This window comes from Astatotilapia calliptera, chromosome 1 (assembly GCF_964374335.1).
Source record: "Astatotilapia calliptera chromosome 1, fAstCal68.1, whole genome shotgun sequence".
Lineage (NCBI taxonomy): Eukaryota > Metazoa > Chordata > Actinopteri > Cichliformes > Cichlidae > Astatotilapia > Astatotilapia calliptera.
Window position 1 is genome coordinate 3,411,928 of NC_137422.1, and position 20,382 is coordinate 3,432,309.

Genomic DNA, 20,382 nt, shown 5'->3' on the forward strand with positions numbered 1-20,382 from the left:
ATGCCTGAAAAAAACATATAAGAACATGTAATCATAACTGGATTATTACATATGCCAGTGTTCTTCTGGGACTGGCTAATATGTGCTTTAAAGCAGTTTGAGTGCTCCAGTAGAATAAAAAAGCACTGCGTAAAAACTAGTCCAATCCATTTATTATGAAGACATTTACATTAACTTTCAACATTCAGTTAAACCTTCAGCAAGCTGTGATTATTATTCTGCTGTCATAAATTCTGTTTATAAACATTTTTTACTTGCATGTATGAACAGCATAGATAGATAGATAGATAGATAGATAGATAGATAGATAGATAGATAGATAGATAGATAGATAGATAGATAGATAGATAGATAGATAGATAGATAGATAGATAGATAGATAGATAGATAGATAGATAGATAGATTCCTCTGAGGTCAAGGGAAAGCTTCTGGTCATAAAAACATAATATCAAAAAAAATGCCATAAATAGTTTTTAATTCTCAAACATTTTATGAAATACACTCAAATACCAGGTCTCCTCAGCACACTTGCAAATAGTTTTTGATGAGTGGCAGTTAGGCTGTTCAACATCTTGAAGAACTTTTCTTCTTGTCAGCCTCTTCAGTCTCTTCGTGTGATCTCTCACTGGCTCTATGAAGCTGAGATCAGATTGGTTCGCCACTGGCAGGATGCTCGGGTTCGTTGCCATGGGCAACAGGTTTAGTGGCAAAATGTTTGCGACCCATGTGTAGCAGGGATTAGTTATCGGCTGTTATACACTTAAGCCTAACATGTCTTATTTCACAAATCTTAACATGGATTCAGTTGTTTTTCTTCACATTAATCTACACAAAGTCCTCAGCAAAGACAAATCTGTGGATTTATTAGCAGTAGGCTGTTAAATGTTAAATAGGGTCCTTTAAATTCAGTGCAAGTTTGCTTGATTTTGTTTTGATAGTTTACAGATCTAAGGTTCCACTGTTTCCTTTCTCCATTTACAGTAGAGTTACAGAGGCTCCATGTGACCCTGAGACTGCCAAGCTCAGAGGATGCTCCTCATCCTCTCATTAGGAACCACAGAGATGTTCCAAACATTCACACATGTCTGCTGGTGGGTTTAGACGACGCCAAACTGAGCCAGGTCGCTCAGCTCCATGTCACCAAAGGCCTCCCAGGGACAGACCACTGCAGAGTCTGCAAGGTAAGAAAAATAAAAGCCAAGCATAAGATTTAAACATAAAACAGCTTCATAATAAACATAATAATCACACTCACCTCCAGGCTCCTCCATCCCTGGGACATCATTGTCAAAGCTATTGGAAAGGCAGATGGAAAGTATTCAAAGAAAGTACAAGAAACTGATGTATAAGTGTAAATAATTACTCAACTCACCCCTTCTGTCCAGGTTTGGGAGCTTTGCTCTTAAACTGCCGAGATCCCTTCTGCTTGAATTTAGGAGGAGCAGGCTTGGAGCCCTCCGCTGGCTCGGCTGCTGTTGGATTCATCTTTAAAAAGTTCAAACACGTAAATAGTTTTATCTCTTTTTTTACGACTTCTGTATGCTAATAGTCTCTATTCCAAAACTAAAGTCAAAGGTCAGCTATGACCCATGATCGTGAATCAGCATGCAGCACCCAGGGATCAAAACGTGCCATCAAGTAAAACCTGTTTCAATTTTCAAAGGTGAGACTGAGCACATTTAGCTCCTGATCAGGCCTCATCGCTCCCTCATACTTACGTAAATGGCACAATAAATACAGAGGATTGTTTTCCACCCTCACATCAGTCATTTATTTCACGAGGAACCTTCTGTACCTACTGGCAGTGACCAGCTTGGACGACAGAGCACTTTCCAGCCTAATGATATCTCCAAATCAAACACCATAGCAGGTCCCTCCACCGTTCAGTAAATCTGTGACTTGTATTATTCTTCAGTCACCGACACTGCTCCAGCCACAGCATGTCAGTATCAGCAATGCTGCTGCACTGCCTCTCAGATATTTATACAACGATGTGTAGAGTATAACTGGACTATCATTCACTGTTCTTTAAGTCGTTGCATGAAGTCTTGTTCTGAATTTTTAACACTTTCAAGAGTTATTTTACATCAACGTGAGGATTTATGAGTGTAATCTGAAGTTACATTTTAACACATCTAAAAGAATAAACGCACACTCTTCTACACACAGTTAAACCAGGAAAAGCTTTCAAGATGTTAAAAAGTACTTTCATAGAAAGGTTTTTGCTACAGTGCGTGCTCATGTTTGCTGCCAGCTCTTACCCTGTTTCAGAAGAAGAAGAAAGAAGTGCGGTCTCAGTCATGCAGCCACTCTCCTCACAGCATTTATATACTGGCTGTGGTCATAACAAAGCTGTAAATAGAGCTGCGATGGTTTTTTTGAAGGATAATCTCATAATCCTGAGCCGTGTGTACCTGTGCTGCAATGCCCACTGTCCATGCCAAAACCTTCTGTGGGTGTTCACTAAACAGGAAGCATTTCGGGTCATCATGAACTAAGGGCTCATCGGTTGTGTTTGTGGAAGGAGGACAAATCTGCACAGGATGCTGGATAAATAAACCCAAAGAACAACACATCTGTTTAAGGCATGGGGCCACAGGGCAAAACATTCACTCTTAATCAGTGTGCTGCTTATCATCATTAGACTGAAATGCTCAGAGAAAGCAAAAATGTAAGAATACACTGAGCTAACACCTGAAAACAAAATCGGGTTAGCCTCCATTCCCAGAGGGTCTGTGACGATCAATTATTCTGTTAATGAAGCGAGTCCGACTCTGTTCTGCAAACCTCATTGAAAACTGAAATCACACTAGGATGCATCATCATAACCCTAAATACCTGAACATTACGTAACACAAATGAGATATTTCAGAGCCGTTTAGCTCACTCGTTATTTTCAACCAAAAACCTCCAATTTCTTTTGTGTTGTTTGTTTTTTCAGAAGCCCATCGAGGGTCCTCAGGCAGCAGGGCCATGTGAGGACTGCAGGGACACTTGCAGCATATGGAGGGAGCTGGTAAGTGTTAAAGTGGATTACTCTTAATCCCCTGAACTAAATCCACATACTGTACACTTACACAACATGTTAACTAACCAGCAACAAATACTTCATGATCAAAAAGAAATTAATTTACAAATTCAGTCAAATCTGAAATCAGCCAGAAATGCGAACCAGATCAATCCGCTGGTTAAGAGCTGAACACTAAACAAATGTAGTTTGTGGTTTTTTAATAAATACAAATGGATGCTGTGGTCAAATAATTTGCATAATAATTGAATTGATGGAGAGGACTCTCGTTGCTTTGATTGATTTGTTTTGTTGTGATTTGGTTCTTTATAAATAATTTGAATAGAATTTAAAAAATTATCCACAGCAACAAAGCATTATTTGTTTCCTTTCTTTACATAATCAGCTTAAAAACAGGCCGGAGAAATAACACAACGCTATGATCCATGTAATGAGGTCTAATTAGGAAGTGAAGTAAAATAGCTGCATTTACAAGCCTGACAGCAGGTTGTTACACCAAAAGTCTGAGTAATCATTATACATGTTGATGAAAGACAAAGAAAACTGTCACCAAGCAAGCTCTCAGCCATCAACTACATTCACCTCAGCAACAGGTAAATAAAGAGCAGAAGCTCCATTTTAATCCAGGAGGCTGAGAAAATAAACGTGTGTCAGTCAGTTTAAAGATCGTAGACAGAATAAAATGAATTTTTGAAGCTGGACTCTTACCTATTTTTACCTTTAGACTCATGATATGAAGGATCATACCTACACTGCCAAATGTATTCACTCATCTGCCTTCACACGGATATGAACCTGAGTGACATTGCTTTCACAGTCTGCAGGGTTTAATATGATGTCTTCATGGACGTTGCCTCGTGCACCGGTGTGCAGTCATGTCGGTACAGGAAGGGGCCATCCCCAAACTACTCCCACAAAGCTGGGAGCTGAAATTGTCCAAAATGTCTCAGTATGCAGAAGCATTAAGAGTTCCTTTCAGTAGAACCAAGGAACCGAGTCCTGAAAAACACCCGCACACCATAACCCCCCCTCCACCAACCTTTACACTCGGTCAGACTAGTACCGCTCTCCTGGAGTGATTCGTCACTCCAGAGAACACGCCTCCACTGCTCTACAGTCCAGTGGTGACATGCTTTGCACCACTGCATCCAACAATGAGTGAAATTCAGGTCAAATGGAAAATGAATTCATGAACTGAGCTGAGCTGAACTCTGAAACGATCATTCTACAACGGACCGTGGATGGAAACGTATAAAAGCTGTAAGGAGAGTCTGTGTTCAGGAGGATACGAGTGGCAGGCTTTCCTGCTGACAGCAGAAACTGGGACCATTTCTTGAGAGGTTTTGTGGATGTTTATTGACAAGAGTTACAAGGAAAACTTTTCAGAGATTTGTTTGAATAAAACCAAGGAGAATCTAGATCATTTTCATTTTGTACTGCATTTGTACACTGGACGACTCAATATTATTCAAGTTTGAGTCCATAAAACACTGACGTTGAAAAGGGCCACAATACAACACACTGTGCATGCTTGAGCCGATTTACACAAACACACAGGCCTCAGCTAAAGAAGCAGCTATAAATTATAGTGTAAGTATAACAAACTCTCTTATTTTGGACGACTGTCTGTGGTATAATACCACTGCAACAAGTATTAGTGCATTCAGTTCAAAAAGACTTGTGCCTCAGTAGTCAGCACTGCCTCACAGCAAAAGCATCCTGGGTTTAAGCAGCAGGGCTCCTCTGTGTGTGGTTTAGATGTTCTCCTCGTGCTTTCTCAGGTTTCTCCTGCCATCAAAAACACGCTACAGCAGGGCCGACTGTCGCAAAACAGCCCAAGACTTTCACTTCCTAGTTAAATACAAAACTTACTGTAAAAATCCACTTCATGTGCCAGAGTATGATTTTCAAGAGGAAACAATATCGATTCACTTCAATTTTATGAGAGAAGACAACCGCATCACATTATGACAATGACTTTACATCCCTGAACAGGTTAATGACATTTTTACTGCACGTTTACTGCATGTGTTCCACATTCATTTACATCAGGAGCAAAACAACGAGGAGCGTAAATGAGAAATGTTGAGTTCATGGGAAGTTCCAAAGAATCCTGAACCCACAGTTTCACTTTCAGCTCTACATCAGCAAAACTGAGGGACGGTTCTGCCGCGGCCCTCATTACAAGCATTAACTAAAAATTTAACCGCTCCGAGACTGGGAGCAGGTTCCACAGACACGAACGCTCTGCTCCCGTTCTACTTTTGACATTTCTAAGAGACACAAGTAAAGCAGTCTGAGAGCAACGTGCTCTACTGGGAAAGTATGGTACCATGAGACTTGAACATATGACACTTAGGACAAACAAAAGTCTTAATTCTGGAAAACATGGCTTTGGATTTGCTCTGCCCTGTTTAACTTTGTGCTCTCTAGAAAGGCTTTGGTTAATAAATGGTTATTAGATAATTGATTTTTAAGTCTCAAAATTCACGCTGATCTCATGTGATTATCCCCACCATGACTTCACTAATGTCCCACAATTTAGCGGCCAGTTCCTGATCCGTGGCTTTGTCCAAAAGAACCTGAGGCTGACAATCTGCAAAGCACTTTCCTTGCACATTGTCAACATCCGGGCTAGAAGCTACATAGACGGATGTCTGAGCTCCTTCTTCGGGGCTCCTAAACAAGCTTCGGGACAGCAGGTCAAAAAGCGGCCTAACAAACACAGCGATGTGAACGTGCCTCCCCAGATTAGTCCTCACTATGCCCGGAGTTACAGCATTCGCTGTCACTCCGCTGCCCTCCAGGCGACGGGCAAGCTCACAGGTGAACAAAAGGTTGGCTAGTTTGCTGCGACTGTAGGCAAAAGCTTTGTCATACGACTTCTCGCTGCTTAGGTCCTCGAAATTTATGTAACCGTGTTTATAGAGCTTGGAAGAGACCACCACTATGCGGCTAGGAGCTGATCGTTTCAGAAGGTCCAGCAACAAATGGGTGAGCAGGAAATGTCCCAGGTGGTTGACTCCAAACTGCATCTCAAAGCCATCCTCTGTCCTGGTGTAAGGACACTGGTAGATACCGGCATTGTTGATCAGCACATCTAGCCGAGGTTCCTCCTGTTTAACAGCAAAGAGGAGAACAGATTATTTCGTACACGGTTTACTTTTACTACTAGAAACACACTAGATATAAAACAGGTCTGTGGCGCATGTGCACACTGCAGCATAAATGAGCTTCCTCCAAAGAGTGGGTGAGCTCATTCAGGACCAGCTCAGACGACAGCCGCTACATACTTAGAAAACCAGTGACTTATTCCCACACTGCAGAGCTGCTCCCAATTTTAGGATGCCGCCACCTGCCAAATATTTTTCCACCAGGAAGAAATATAAATATTGTTAATTAACAAGCATTCAGTGGTATGTAACCCAGTACTGTGGACTGTCCAGCCAGTCGGGTGACACACTGTATGGATATTCAGCAATGCTGAAGGTTTTCTCCATCTGAGTCTTTTCAGCGTGTCTCAGTTCAGTCCTTTGCATGTTTTGGACTCTTTCACTTCCACAGCTGGTCCACTGTGTTCCATAAGATTTCTTTAATTCAACTTCTGTTGTGTTTTGTGGGTTTTTGCTGTTGAGTTTTCTTGAGTTGCAGTGGGTTTGACCTCTCAGGGCCACGGGCTGGTAGCCTCTTTCTGTTCCAGCATGAGTCTGCACCAGCGCCCAAGGTCTATAAAGGCATGACTGGTGTGGATGAACGTGACTGGTCCACACAGAACCTTGATAAAGCCTAAAGAAAGCCTTTTCCAGAAGAGTGGAGGCTGTTTGAGCTGCAAAGGGTAGAGCAGCTCCATATTAACGTCTTGGGATTTTATATGGAAAGTCAGAAAGGCTCGTTTATGTGTTATGTGTACATGGCCCAACACTTTTGTCCATTTAGTACATGTCAAATAAAACGCGGGTGGCGTGTAATCCCAGGTTTGGGGCTCTGGCGATGACACAAGTAACAAAAACAACTATATCGCTACCTTGATTATGTCTTCACAGAATGCGCGTACAGATGTCAGTGAAGCGAGGTCCAGCTGTTTGACCACCAGCTGTGTACTTTCTGCACCGGTGCCTTGCTGGATGTCCCGAGCTGCCTCCTCAGCCTTGTCCAAGTCTCGGCAGGCCATTATTACACGACCCTGGAGCTTCACAATGCCGGCTGCTGTGGCCTTTCCTATCCCGCTGTTAGCACCGGTCACAATAACCGTCTTTCCCTTCATCATTCTGCGGATTTAAGTTGGTACAGGACTCCAGAGTTCAACTAACCAACCACTGCATCCCCCAAACCAGCAGAAGCCTCAAACTAACAACATGACGGCTTCTTTTGGGGGGATTTTTGCGGTTGGCAAACCAGCTAAAAGGTGCGTCAGCACCACCTACTGGACTGGAGTGTGGCGTGCGCCTACAGGAAGGAAAGAAAAACAAGCATTTAAATTCTTTCTTTATTAAACCTGTCGCGCTCACAGATATCATCAGTTGTTCATAATCCTGTGACATTAGCTTTCTAAGAAAGGCTACGAAAGTAAAAGGAGTCTTAAGCTAATTTATCTAGTAACAAGGAAGGTCGCCGGTTCAATCCCCAGCTCTGTCTGTCCTGGTCGTTGTGTCCTTGGACAAGACACTTCACCCCACCGCTTACTGGTGTTGGCCAGAGGGGCCGATGGTGCAATATGACTGCCTCGCTTCTCTCAGTCTGCCCCAGGGCAGCTGTGGCTGCAACTGTGGTTTGCCTCCACCAGTGTGTGAATGAATAGTGGAATTGTAAAGCACTTTGAGTGTCTAGAAAACCGCTATATAAATACAATCCATTATTATTATTATTATTATTATTATTATTGTAAAGTTCCTATTAATGCCTTCTTTCCTGATCACAGGCCCAACACTACATGTTGGACAGCTGTTTGTTTGTGTGCTTTTTCTGAGATGAAAGATGTTATTTCTTGTATTTGTGCGTTCCATCACAAACATGTTTTTGAATATTGTATAGATCCCTTCTTGTGTCGTTGACATCCCTTCTTCTGCCACATTTGTTGGATCTGGCTGCTTATAATTCTTTGAACGTGAGCGTTGCAAACTTCCACCTTTGCTTAATGGTTTTTTGTTGTCTGCATTTTCTTTTTTATAAAATTGGTCTTATGGAGATCCCAAGTGCTCCCCTGTCTGTGTACTATTTGGCTGATGATTCCTATTGTTCTCCAAACAGAAAATCTAACCCCACTTGAACAGTATACCTCTTAAGCTTAGCTTGTGCTCTTTTGTAAGTAATAATTGTTTCTATTCAGCCGTGCTTTTACTATGTCTGCTCTTACCTTGCTACACTGCTCATTCCACCAAGCACTCCTTTGAACCCTGCCCCCCCTCCTTGTAATTGTTTTTTCTGCAGCCTGTATCCTTTTCAAGCTTTTTGTTAAAAACCTCCACACTTATATTCTCCCTAAGAAGTTCTTCACACCAAGTCTTGCTTAAACTGCTCCACCAAAATTCAATTCGTGCTCTGTGCAACATTTCTTCCTGAATTTCTATACCTACATTAATTTAACCTTAATATAAGGTAAGGGTCGTTATCAGTGTTGCAATATCTTATATTTCTAATGATGTCAATGTTACATTTTTTGTGCTTTCCAGTATTTTGTAAACTACTATATACTCAGCAAGAGCCATTCAGTTCATCACTGCCCATATTCTATCTAACTGACGGCCTGTTCAGGGTCTACCCCTGCAATCTTTAAGAAAGGGGATACTTTTTATTTATAGGCTCGGCTAAGCACAGTTGTGTAATAGCCTGTGGCAGTTCCTACAGTCTTTGATGATCCATTCCTGTATGAACACTAATTACAAATGCATGTGCTTTGCTTTCCGAGTGAGCGCAGCCTTGGCTGTTGGGGTTGAAGATCTGTTCATGGATGAGCCTTTGGGGCCCTCTGGTGGAGCAAAGGCAAACAGTGACACGAGATGATGAAGAAACACGTATTAATAACGTAATTAGAGTCATGTGATTGAATACAAACAGTAGTTATAATCAGTGGTATCTGTTTATGCTGAGTCTGAGTCTGCAGAGGGTCCCGGTGATGTGGAAGACATCATGCCTCGTCCCTGTACCAAAGACGCCTCGTCCCAGTGGCCCCCAGGATTACAGGCCCGTGGCACTGACCTCCCACATCATGAAGACCCTGGAAAGGCTCATCCTGGACCAGCTGCGACCCATAGTAAGACCACATCTGGATCCCCTTCAGTTCGCTTATCAGCCTCGTCTCGGAACTGAGGACGCCATCATCTACCTGCTCAATCGTGTCTACACCCATCTGGACCAGCCGGCGAGCACTGTGAGGGTCATGTTTTTTGACTTTTCCAGTGCTTTCAACACCATCAGGCCGACCCTCCTGGGTGATAAGTTAGCAGCGATGCAGGTGGATGCTTCTCTGGTGTCCTGGATTGTTGATTACCTGACAGGAAGACCACTATATGTACGTCTCCCACAGTGTGTGTCTGACAAGGTGATCAGCAACACAGGGGCACCACAGGGGACTGTCCTCTCCCCCTTCCTCCCCTAACCCTCTACACCACAGACTTCAGCCACTGCACGGAGACCTCCATCTTCAGAAGTTTTCTGATGACTCTGCGGTGGTTGGATGCATCAGCAGGGATGATGAGACAGAGTACCGGGCTGTGCTCGACTCCTTTGTCACGTGGTGTGAGCAGAATCATCTGCAGCTCAACGTGGCAAAGACCAAGGAACTGATCGTGGACTTCAGGAAGACCAGGAAACACTTGACCCCTGTTTCAATCCAGGGGGTCAGTGTTGACATTGTGGAGGACTATAAATACCTTGGAGTACACATTGACAATAAACTGGACTGGGCTAAAAACACCACAGCACTTTACAGGAAGGGCCAGAGTCGTCTCTATTTTTTGAGGCGACTGAGGTCCTTCAACATCTGCCAGAAAATGCTGAGGATTTTCTATGAGTCTGTTGTGGCCAGTGCGATCCTCTATGCTGTTGCATGCTGGGGGAGCAGGCTGAGGGTCGCAGATGCCAACAGACTTAATAAACTGATCCGTAAGGCCAGCAATGTTATGGGGATGGAGCTGGACTCCCTCAAGGTGGTGTCGGAGAGGCGGATGCTGTCCAAGATAAAGACAATGTTGGATAACACCTCCCACCCACTCCATGACATGTTGGTCAGTCACAGGAGCTCGTTCAGTGAGAGACTGAGATTACCGAAAAGCACCACTGAACGACACAGGAAATCATTCCTGCCTGTGGCCATCTCCCTGTACAACGCATCCACTTAACACACTGTTTGCTGCTACAACTACACATGTTTCTTTTCCAACTATTTATTTATGAGTGACTTATGTATGTATGTATGTATATATATGTATATATTGTACTATTCTTAGTTAGCGTATTGTCTGTCTTGTCTTAATGTTGGTTTAAAATGGAGCACTGTAACAAAAAATAATTTCCCCCAGGGATCAATAAAGTATTCTGATTCTGATTCTGATTCTGATCAGCTTTATTTCAGACACTGGCAGTCAGAAAGAAAGCTACTTATGTCTCCTTCCTTATACACAAGTAATCACGCCACATATTTGACTTGGCAGACTTTTACGCCTTTCTGACAGGACGCCCGAGGGACTTGTGTCTCCTCCACATATTTACACTGTGGAGCCACGAGTGTAAATATTGGCAGTTACACATACAGAGGCATACGAGTGACATTTTTGAGGTCATGTATTTCTTACAGTCTATGTCCTGCAGATGAAAGTGAAATACCAGGGTCAGATATCAGCTATATTGGTGGATGTATAAGGTGTTTTTCTACCACATTTTAGAGGAAATGTGGTACATTTGACTCCAGCAGTCATGTGACAGCTTAAGTGTTACATTTTTGATTAGAATGAGCTTTAATAAAAGTCAAATCTCAAAGACAGGAACAAAGGCCTGGCTGGAGAGATGTGATGATGTGTGACAAACTGACTGAAAATACACTCAGGGTGGGAACGAGTTGCAGATCGAAAGGAGTGAGATGAGGTACCAGGTGTGGAAGGAAATACTTTTAAAATAAAACAGGAAATAAATAACATATAAAAGTCCTAATAAAATCCAACATCGTGGCAATAAATTTACATTAAATATGGCACAAACATAAAATGGTATTGTAGACAAAAGATGTAATGTCTCGTCTTCTTCTTCATTTTGTTGCAGTCGCTGGAGTGAACAGCTCCCCCTCTGTTTCTACTCCCTAATGCCAGCGTTATTAAGGTAAACATCGTTGACTGGTAGGTTTGTCTGCTCCGTCTGTGAGGTCACACCGGTCTGCTGGATGAACTGCTGCAAGTTACATTGCCTCAGCTCTTTGTTCAGCTCCTCAATAATCTCCAGTCTGTCCTAGAAGACACAACAGGTATTATATTACCGGAGAACATTGTATCCACGAGCTGATATATCTTACTGTTCTTCAGGGCTGCATCGTTGCCTCCGCTACTAAAAATACAGCAGTGCATCTTTAGTCACACCTTTGCACCAAATGAGACACATTTCAAAAGAATGGAGTGATGACCTGTCCTCCTCCCTCCCTGGAAGGCATTGCAAATGCTCAGTACCATCCCAGAGCCAGAAGCATTATCCAAGACCTGTTTGACCTGCTGCCCTCAGCAGGCACTACAGTCGTCACCAGCTTCTTTCCTAAAACGCTGTTTGGAATCAACTCAAACATCCAAAATCCACATGGCTCTTATGCAACTTTTACAGTCTGCAGTAACATCACTGGTTTAATAACTAAAACTTTCAGCTCAACAGTCAGTTTCTTAACATTATACTGATCAATTAAGACTTTTCCTTCATTTGAGTTAATTAAAGTCCTTAGTTTTTGTTATCAGTGGCTCCACAGAGTACTTCTTAATACATTCGACCAACATACAAACAAATTCCTGGGAGAGTTGTGTCAGAGAGGGAATGTGGTGTAAAAACACATGCCCACATTGAATTTGCAGATTAACCCTTTTGTTTTTTGGTTAACACCAACTACTTTGCAAATGTGTTAATTACTGCTTAAAAGTATTATTTCAGTGCTCTCATTTCCACTGTTTCAGTTTCTGTGTGTGTCTGATCTCACCTTGTTACCGGGTGTGGTGAGGATTATTGGAAAAGTGTGATCCTTTTCAGGCTATTATTCATGCATTCAGAAAAAAGCAGGAGGACGGAGGATTAATGCAAAGACCAACAAAAACCTGTCTGTCAGCTTTAGCCTGCACTTTCCCATTTACAGCGTCTTTTGCCAGTTGGGCGTGTCTGGAAAGTTTCAAGTGTGCAGTGGCCAATTTTTCTCATGTCAGCTATAATATTACGCAGCATTATGTATCATACTTTTCTTTCATTTCATCATCTCATATTAGCTCTATAATGGATCTAGCTCATATGAACCCTGATGTGCTGCTGAAACAAGTCTTACAGTAGTTTTTGTGAGATCAACCCTTCAGTTTAGGTAGAAATGATTGAAGAATTATACCTTTACCCTTTCCTCAGCCGTTTCCATCTCCTGCTGTAACTCAGCCAGTCTTACATCGAGTTCTTCTCCTAGCTGCAGGCGGTTGTGGAGCTCCTGCTTCAGGGACTTCAGGGACTCATCTTGCTGTGCTGTCAGAGAACTTTGCGTTTGGACTCTGACTTGCAGGTCCTCTTCTAGATGTGCAGAACGGGTTTGGAGTGTAGTGATTTCGTAACTTTGATCGTTTATGGATGAATGAATCTGATCCAGGCGCCTGTGCATACCTGTTGATAACAGTGTTAATGGTTTTTGTTTTAGAAATGCAATCTGGAATGCACCAAAAATGTTGGGAATGTAAACAGATATGAGCACATACCTTGTTCTCTTTCCATCTCTGCCTGTAATGCTTTCTCCCAGTCTTCCGTCTGCATCAGCTCTACCTCATTCTGTCTCACTCTCCACTGCAGTTCCTCCAGTTCTTCAGCAAAAGCCAGAGTTACTTCAGGAGATGACCACTTCTGCTCCCATAACTCAGTCTCTCTTTCCAGATCTTGAAGCTGAATCTCCAGATCCTGTAGTCTTCTCTGTTGCTGCAGAATATCCCTAAACACCTCGTCTTTGGGGTAAGAAGGATTTGTCTTCATGGAGTTCACAGGGTCTAGGAAAGATACCGGTGAGGCCCTCAGTTCTGGTGAGGATCTGGGAGATCGAGACCAGTCCTTCTTTGGTTTATTCCTTTTGGGAAGTGTTGAGGGACCCAGACTAAATGTCAGAGCCTTTTGTGGCTCTCTGCGTTTGAGGGGCTCTGGTTCTGAGGGTCTGGAAAGTGGAAGACGTCTCTCGTTGGCGGGGGTGTCTGGACCCTCGCTGAGGCTCGGGCCGGTCCTCCGCAGAACGAACTGGACCTCTGTGGCCAACTGTCCCAGCTGAGCCAGGTGCTGCAGTGGACAATCATCAGCAACCAAGTGTCTCTCATTCCCTCGTAACTTCAAAATGAGAATGTAACGACCTGTCTGACCTGAGCAGGGATACATAAAGGCTTAGTTTTTAACTGATCAACATATTGCTAATAACATGAAATGCACATATCAGCTGAATGTGGTGCAGAGTGTAATTTACATTTTTTAGTCCTCCTAAAATGTCTGTATGTAATGTTTGTAGTTTGGTGTTCACAACTGCAAACACCAAACTAACACCATTCTGATAACAAAGTAATTCGGTGAGCGTAAAATGAGAATTTTCATTGTTAGTCAGACTGAGAGACTTACCGATTGCTTGTGCGAGAGCTATGACGACATCCTGACAGGAAGTGTTTAGTGATAGGCCACTAACAACTCTGACCACACCCTCCACCCACACCTTCAGCTCCATTGTTCACACGCAACACCAACTTTTACCTACAGGGTGACACATAAACACATCTGTAAACTACACCAATAAACAGTCAATACATTATAAAAATAAACAGTTGCAGTTTGGCAGTAATGTCAGGCTTCCACAAAGATTAAATGTATAAGTCTGCTGTCAGAAATACATACGGTAGCTTTGACCTTTATTTGCTACATCTGCTCATAAGGCAAAGTTGCAAACACTGAGTTTGTGTTTTATTGTGCTTAGAGTCTAATAAGTACAAATATCAACAGAACAATTTTCTACATTGTGTTCTACATTCAAAACTGTTCATAAAGATACTTCCAGCAGAATGATTAATCCATCAGGTATGCTCCCATCCATCCACCTGCTTAACTGCCTATTCAAAATATTGCAATATTTTTCTATATTTTTATGTATAAATATATTTTTGCACTATATATTTGTTAAATTGCAGTTACACTAATCTAATTGTAGTTCTATTTATATTTTATAAGGAACACATGTAACCAATAAAAATAGCAAATCTGCCTTCTCCTATAATCTTTAGAGCACAAATTTATTTGTATGTATCTATTCATGTATACAACATGTTGTATGTGTTTGGTGCTTTGTTTTTGTACCTGCTGAAGGTCTGTTTGACTGAAATGTTGGGATTTAATAAAATAATTGTAGGCAAGATCTATTTTTCTCTCTGATGGACAATTAAAACACTACTTTTTGAAGTATATGAAATAACATACAAGTGGCTTACGACAGATTAATATTCATTGTTACATATTTATTTTCTTATGGTTTTATTTAAAGTTGTAAAATTACTTATTATTACCAGTACGTTTCACTATGAATAGTTGAACTTGATGGACTTTTCCTATTGCAAAACTTTGCTGCCAGTCTTACAAAACTGTTGGAAATGATACCAATTTTGTCCTGTTTGGAAGTTGTAGGTAGTCCCAAGTCACAAACAACAATTCTCAGAAAAATGATGTTGAATTTTATAAGCCAGCACTGGAGGTAACTAGAGGGGTCTGAGACTCTGAGGTGGAGTGCAGGAGTCTGTGGAGAGTGGGCAGGCAGGTTTGTGTCAGCGGGCTGCAGGAGGAGAAACAGGACGACTGTTCCTCCTGAAATCTTGGCTGGGAGCTGGAACCAATTTCACATGGACAAACTGATACCAGCACTCGGGTTTTCTCACACACTCTGCAATTTTTTTGCAAGAACAATAACAACAACAAAGGCTTTGTAGAAGAGCAGCCAGAAGAAGAGTAGCCTGTTTAAAGGTATCTGACTTATATAGCAAATAATTCTCTGTATTTCCACTGACACTGAAAAGGCCAGTTTACACCCTAATGAGACATTCCTCTTATGCTCTAAGACAAATGTAGGAAATACAGACCATTAGAACACATGTTGCTTTCACTTCCTATCACCTGGTAAATGGATGTGTTCGTATATAGCACTTTTTCTACTCGACCTGAGTATCTTGCTCTAACCCATGCAGGAGCAACAACCAACCACCTTTCGATTAGCAGATGACCAGCTCTGTGCTCTAGCCACCCCCGAACCCACCTGAATATTAACATTTTAAATCATTCATTTAAAAATCCGTCATAAATAAGATCTACACAGACACTGTAAGCTTACCCAGATTCTTTCCTGAAAGCAACTCGTTTGAAATGTAATTGTTAAAAATGCACTCTTTCATGTTGATATTATACAAGTGGTGATCAACGCTGTCCCACTGCTGAGTGTATACACTGTATTTTCTCTAATCCTCTGTGGATCGGAGAAAAAATCATCAAACTTGTGCACTCAGCGCTTTCTGTTTGCTGTACAATCCTGGAGAACAATTCAAAGACATCATTAAAAGCCCAAAGTTACCATGACATTTATCTCCACGATGTGTGTATGTAAACTTACTCCCAGTTACAGTTGATGGAATTCTACTCAAACTGTTTGTTTTTATCTAATCAGATCAGGGAATCTTTTGCCTCGTAGCTTTTTGCGTCAGTCCTCCTCCATGCAGGTTGCTCAAAGACGTACTGTTCTGCAGAGGTGTGGACTCGAGTCACATGACTTGGACTCGAGTCAGACTCGAGTCATTAATTTTATGACTTTAGACTTGACTTGAAAAAATGTTGTAAGACTTGTGACTTGACTTGGACTTTTACACCAATGACTTGGGACTTGAATTGGACTTGAACCGGTTTACTTGAAAAGACTTGATATTTCACCCCAAATATAAAATTTAACATGCATATTATATAGAGATTGAAAATGTGACGTCATTCACGGGTAGAACCGCAAAGGATTCTGGGAACTCGTGGCAAGCGGTACTAGCGCACGCAGGCTTTCAATTAAAATCAGTCACACAGCGATAAAAAGAAACACAAAAATGTCAAGAAGCTGTTGTATTATTAACTGCAATAGCCGGTCGCATGACAGCCACGGGAAGCCGACGGGTAAAGAGATCGGTTGTTATCGGATTACGTCGTTGAAGAGAAATTGTTCGAGCCATGTTTCCGAAGTAACAAAGACGCGACTGGATTGCAGCCATTCAAAGACAAAATATAACGTCCCAGAACACTCCAGCTCACAGGTTAGTCTGCTCCAAGCATTTACACGAAGGTCAGTCTGCTGTTGTAGTTAATGCGTCACTTTCATAACATAATTAGTGATATAGGTTACAAGCAAGTCTGGCGCTGAACAGAAATTGTCGCGCTATGCTCCTTTATTTATTGTGCATAAATAGTGAATTGTCCTGACACAATATTGCGTTTCGCTTCTGTTATTATGGTACATTGACAAAAACTATACTTTTATTCACAGGATAAAACAGGTTTTTTGTATCACTAATTGCCCAGTACGATTACAGCATACAGTATTATTGTCACTGCTACATTTCTGTGATGCTACCAGAAATTATTTCCACTACTAATTAATTACCATTGAACTCAAAGGTCCTATTAATAAACGGTTAACGAATGTGTATTTATGAAGACGATTTGTGAGACTGGTAAACTTATGATACGTACGATGGTCTTTCGTTCTACACGGTGCATTTCAAGGTCCTGCACCCATCCGGCGGTAAACTGTACCTGGGCTTGTTGCAGTGACCTGAAGTTACTAAACTTCATGAGTGTATGCACTCACTCCAAGAACCGTGTAATTATAAATATGCATATAAATATGCTACGATGAGATAGCTGACTTCATCTAACTAGCAAATGTTTTCCAGGCTACGTTGGTGATACAGTTTTTTTAATGTGTATGATATTTTTGTCATGCGATTTTAAAGCTGGTCCTACAACCGCATCCAAGAATAACATGCAGCTTATCTCAGAACTGTCGGTGAAAATTATTCTTGGAGCTAGGTTTAATTGAGCTGCATTTTAAAGAGGTGCAATTTCACAATTTGTGTATATTTTCTAAGTTCACTATTTTGTCATGTGTTGAGAAAAACACAGATTTTAAAATTACATGGTCTAATATTTACATTTAGCATAACTGCAACATTATTTTTTCGTTTGTTTTTTTTAAAGACTCGAAAGGACTTGAAATTCAAAGTTTCAGACTTGTGACTTGACTCGGACTTTTACACCAGTGACTTGAGACTCGACTCTGACTTGCCTGACATTACTTGAGACTTGACTTGAGACTTGAGGATAAAGACTTGAGACTTACTTGAGACTTGCAAAACAATGACTTGGTCCCACCTCTGCTGTTCTGTAACCTTTCTTTCACCTCTCCATCCTACTTGCTTGGTTATCCAGTTGGTCTAGGCGGCCAATGTTTTTAAGACTGCCTGTTCCAGACTTGTTTACCACACTGCTCTGCAAACACTCAGAGCTCAGTCTTTGATCTGATGCACAATGTAAATTCTGGGACCTTGTATAAACAGGTGCAATGGTTTTTTAATTATGTATAGAAAAAAACATCTAAATTATGACTGGTCATCTGTCTCTGCGCGTTAGCCCAGCAGTGGACTGGAGATCTATCCAGGCAAACTACCAAATGATTAATATTCCTGCTCCTATGTCTGTGAAGGTTCTCAGTCATCCAGGTCTAAGAAGTCTAAGAAGCTTAGAAAGAAAAACGTCTGGACTTTTTTGAAGACGTTTCACCTCTCATCCGAGAAGCTTCTTCAGGTCTAAGAGCAACTGGTGAGGAGTCCCAGATTTTAAGCCCTATTGGGGTGTCCCCAAGGGGGAAATGGACCCCCTATTGAACCTCTACCCAATCACACGAGCCAAGATATGAAAAAAAAAACGGGGGTTTCTGGAGTGACAACAAATATTTTTGGTGAAAATGGGCTGATTTAGGATTGTTAATCCATCATCATCACCGATATTCTGTCACAGGTCAGTTAATTAGACAAAGACCAGCCTTGCAGCCAACAGTGGTGCTTCCCGGCACATTCAGTGAACATTAGAGGGTTTTTCCTGGCTAAGATTCCTGTAACGTTGCAAATATACATGACTGGTGATTGATACAAAATTGAGTTCCTTACTTAAGACAAGTGTGATAAACTGAAGTGTAATCCATACTGGAGCCAGAGGGAGAGTTTTTTTAAACAACTCTATTCTTGTCATATTTTAGGGGAACCCTCAGAGTGAGCAGTTTAACATATGTGCATACTTACATTTCAAACAGGTGTTTGAAGTGTGGGGAGGTTTGTGTTTGTGTCATGTGTTTGCTGGGAAAGACGCGCGGCCTCACTGAGCAGGAATGAAGCAGAACATGTTGACATTCCTGAAAGAGTCAGACTCCTCCCACACATACTCCAGTCTCTGTTTACTAAATTCCACTGCCCAGCATCAGTTTCAGTGTCACCATCATTAAGAAAACAGTAGGTGCTATCACGCCCTTAAAAATACCATGAAACTGATTTTCTTTATGTGGAAAATGCTGATTTTCACTTTTATAAGACCTGTTGGGTCTTGATGGGTCACAAATAAATTTTTGCCTAAAGTATCAGCCTCTGTGTTACCTTTTTACCTTTTTTTGTAATGATTGACATTAAATTTTAGTCCACATCCGAAGATTTTGTTCTTGATATAGGATTATTTTGGGGGTCTTTTCAAGCTATTTTGCTTAAGTTAACCAAATCACAGCTTTGTCTTTGATTTGATAAACATGACAGGACATTTTATGCAAAACAATTTCTAATCCACGGATACAGTTAAATAAAGGAAAAACATTTAGTAGCTGAGTGAGGTGATGATTTCAGAGCCTGTTGGCACTCTCCTCGAGTCTGTAATCCTGCTGAAATGATGGAACATCGTCCTTTCACAGATATTACCCCATTAGCTGTTTTGATGGTGGTGCTGGACAGCACTGTCTAACTATAAATCTCCCACAGGTGTTCAATTTGGGTCGAGAGCTACACACTATAAAGGACATGCCAAATGATTCCCAGCAGTTTTCTCCTCATCAAACCGCTCAGTGAGCTTTTCTGTTAGTTTGTCTCTCATCTGTGTTTCACTTCATTGTTAGTCATTTCTGTATGGGTAATCTAAAACACTTTATGTGTAATGCTTTTTAATAATTCAAAACTGAGAGATAAGCAGAGACAAATGTTGTACACTTACCTTCTATTTCAGTTTCTCTCTGTTTCACTGAAGGTCCCGCGGCTGTCAGTCTGTTTCGTGGTCGGCCTGCTGAGCAGCTGAACGGCTGTGACTCAAACACACCTACGGACTCAGCTGAGGAGGAGGAGGAGGAGAAAGAGGAGTGCAGCTGTGGAATGCAGCTCTTCTGGGTGTGCTGCGTGTAATGTGATGTCACTGTGAAAGTACTCGGAAGAAGTAAAGTGCATTTACTGTAGCGGATTTTTTTGTGCCACAATCATCCTGCAGGAAATCACCGGCTTTTGTTCTGAGCTTGTTATCTTTTTCTTTTCAGTCCTTCGTGAAAATGCCTCAAACCACCACTACAAGTTCCCACCAGACAGGTCCACCTGTGCTTACTCATTATTCACTTTTTCCCTAAATTCTACAGCCTGCATCTGCCTGATTTTAACAAAGTCATGTTAAACCCACAGCTTTGAGTTGCACTGGTGTGATCCTCTGTTGCAGAGAAAAAGTTTCAGTGCTTTTACTCCAGCCTGTGGCTCCAAGCAGTGATGTCACTGTGACGCTGAAACTGGGCTCCTCCCAAACTAAATAGGAGATAAAAACAGAGAGGAGTGGCTCCTCCCACCAACTTGTTCTTTCTGCACATTTCCAACATTCCACTTCGAGGTATTAGTCTCTCCTTTTCTCCTTTTCTCCTTTGCTCTGTTTCCTACTCTGTGTTTCAGTGTGTTTCAAGTTTTATTGTCATGTACAGATAAACAGAGTAGCCACGTTTATCCATAATGCATTTTCTCGTGCTCCTCAGCCTTACATGAGCATATAGAGAGTGCAGTTATATTACGAAGAAAATAACAGAATTTAGCAGTTGTAA

The 20,382-nt window shown here is 41.7% G+C and overlaps 3 protein-coding genes across 6 annotated transcripts; all 3 read right to left on the reverse strand.

Annotated features, from left to right (window-relative positions):
• Nucleotides 1-130: 130 nt before the first annotated feature.
• LOC113006638 (retinal cone rhodopsin-sensitive cGMP 3',5'-cyclic phosphodiesterase subunit gamma-like) lies at nucleotides 131-2,410 on the reverse strand. Its single transcript, XM_026142753.2, has 4 exons — nucleotides 2,263-2,410; nucleotides 1,374-1,486; nucleotides 1,257-1,294; nucleotides 131-1,175 (listed from the first exon to the last, which is right to left on the reverse strand). Exons 2-4 carry the CDS (start codon nucleotides 1,484-1,486, stop codon nucleotides 1,099-1,101), a joined length of 228 nt encoding a protein of 75 aa, XP_025998538.2. The 5' UTR covers nucleotides 2,263-2,410; the 3' UTR covers nucleotides 131-1,098.
• Nucleotides 2,411-4,358: 1,948 nt separating this feature from the next.
• On the reverse strand, nucleotides 4,359-7,394 carry rdh14a (retinol dehydrogenase 14a). Its single transcript, XM_026142640.2, has 2 exons — nucleotides 7,054-7,394; nucleotides 4,359-6,145 (listed from the first exon to the last, which is right to left on the reverse strand). The coding sequence occupies exons 1-2, from the start codon at nucleotides 7,294-7,296 to the stop codon at nucleotides 5,528-5,530; spliced, it is 861 nt and encodes a 286-aa protein (XP_025998425.1). The 5' UTR covers nucleotides 7,297-7,394; the 3' UTR covers nucleotides 4,359-5,527.
• A 3,722-nt stretch (nucleotides 7,395-11,116) lies between these two features.
• Nucleotides 11,117-19,953, reverse strand: LOC113006753 (ras association domain-containing protein 8-like). Of its 4 annotated transcripts, none has more exons than XM_026143245.2 (5): nucleotides 19,527-19,953; nucleotides 13,833-13,961; nucleotides 12,941-13,582; nucleotides 12,592-12,848; nucleotides 11,117-11,460 (listed from the first exon to the last, which is right to left on the reverse strand). In XM_026143245.2, exons 2-5 carry the CDS (start codon nucleotides 13,933-13,935, stop codon nucleotides 11,446-11,448), a joined length of 1,017 nt encoding a protein of 338 aa, XP_025999030.1. In that variant the 5' UTR covers nucleotides 13,936-13,961; nucleotides 19,527-19,953; the 3' UTR covers nucleotides 11,117-11,445. The 4 variants fall into 4 exon arrangements, with proteins under 4 accessions (XP_025999030.1, XP_025998956.1, XP_025998878.1 ...); XM_026143171.2 differs by having other exon boundaries at nucleotides 12,586-12,848; XM_026143093.2 differs by having other exon boundaries at nucleotides 11,117-11,465; nucleotides 19,527-19,944.
• Nucleotides 19,954-20,382: the final 429 nt, after the last annotated feature.

Coding starts and splice junctions, on each gene's coding strand:
- LOC113006638 (XM_026142753.2), bottom strand. CDS start 1,486: ATGAATCCAACAGCAGCCGAGCCAGCGGAGGGCTCCAAGCCTGCTCCT. Junction 1,295..1,373: donor CCCAAACCTGGACAGAAGGG/GTGAGTTGAGTA, acceptor CCTTTCCAATAG/CTTTGACAATGATGTCCCAG. Junction 1,176..1,256: donor AGGGATGGAGGAGCCTGGAG/GTGAGTGTGATT, acceptor CTTACCTTGCAG/ACTCTGCAGTGGTCTGTCCC.
- rdh14a (XM_026142640.2), bottom strand. CDS start 7,296: ATGATGAAGGGAAAGACGGTTATTGTGACCGGTGCTAACAGCGGGATA. Junction 6,146..7,053: donor TCTGTGAAGACATAATCAAG/GTAGCGATATAG, acceptor GCTGTTAAACAG/GAGGAACCTCGGCTAGATGT.
- LOC113006753 (XM_026142948.2), bottom strand. CDS start 13,935: ATGGAGCTGAAGGTGTGGGTGGAGGGTGTGGTCAGAGTTGTTAGTGGC. Junction 12,849..12,940: donor AGAGATGGAAAGAGAACAAG/GTATGTGCTCAT, acceptor TGTTATCAACAG/GTATGCACAGGCGCCTGGAT. Junction 11,466..12,585: donor CGGCTGAGGAAAGGGTAAAG/GTATAATTCTTC, acceptor TGTGTCTTCTAG/GACAGACTGGAGATTATTGA.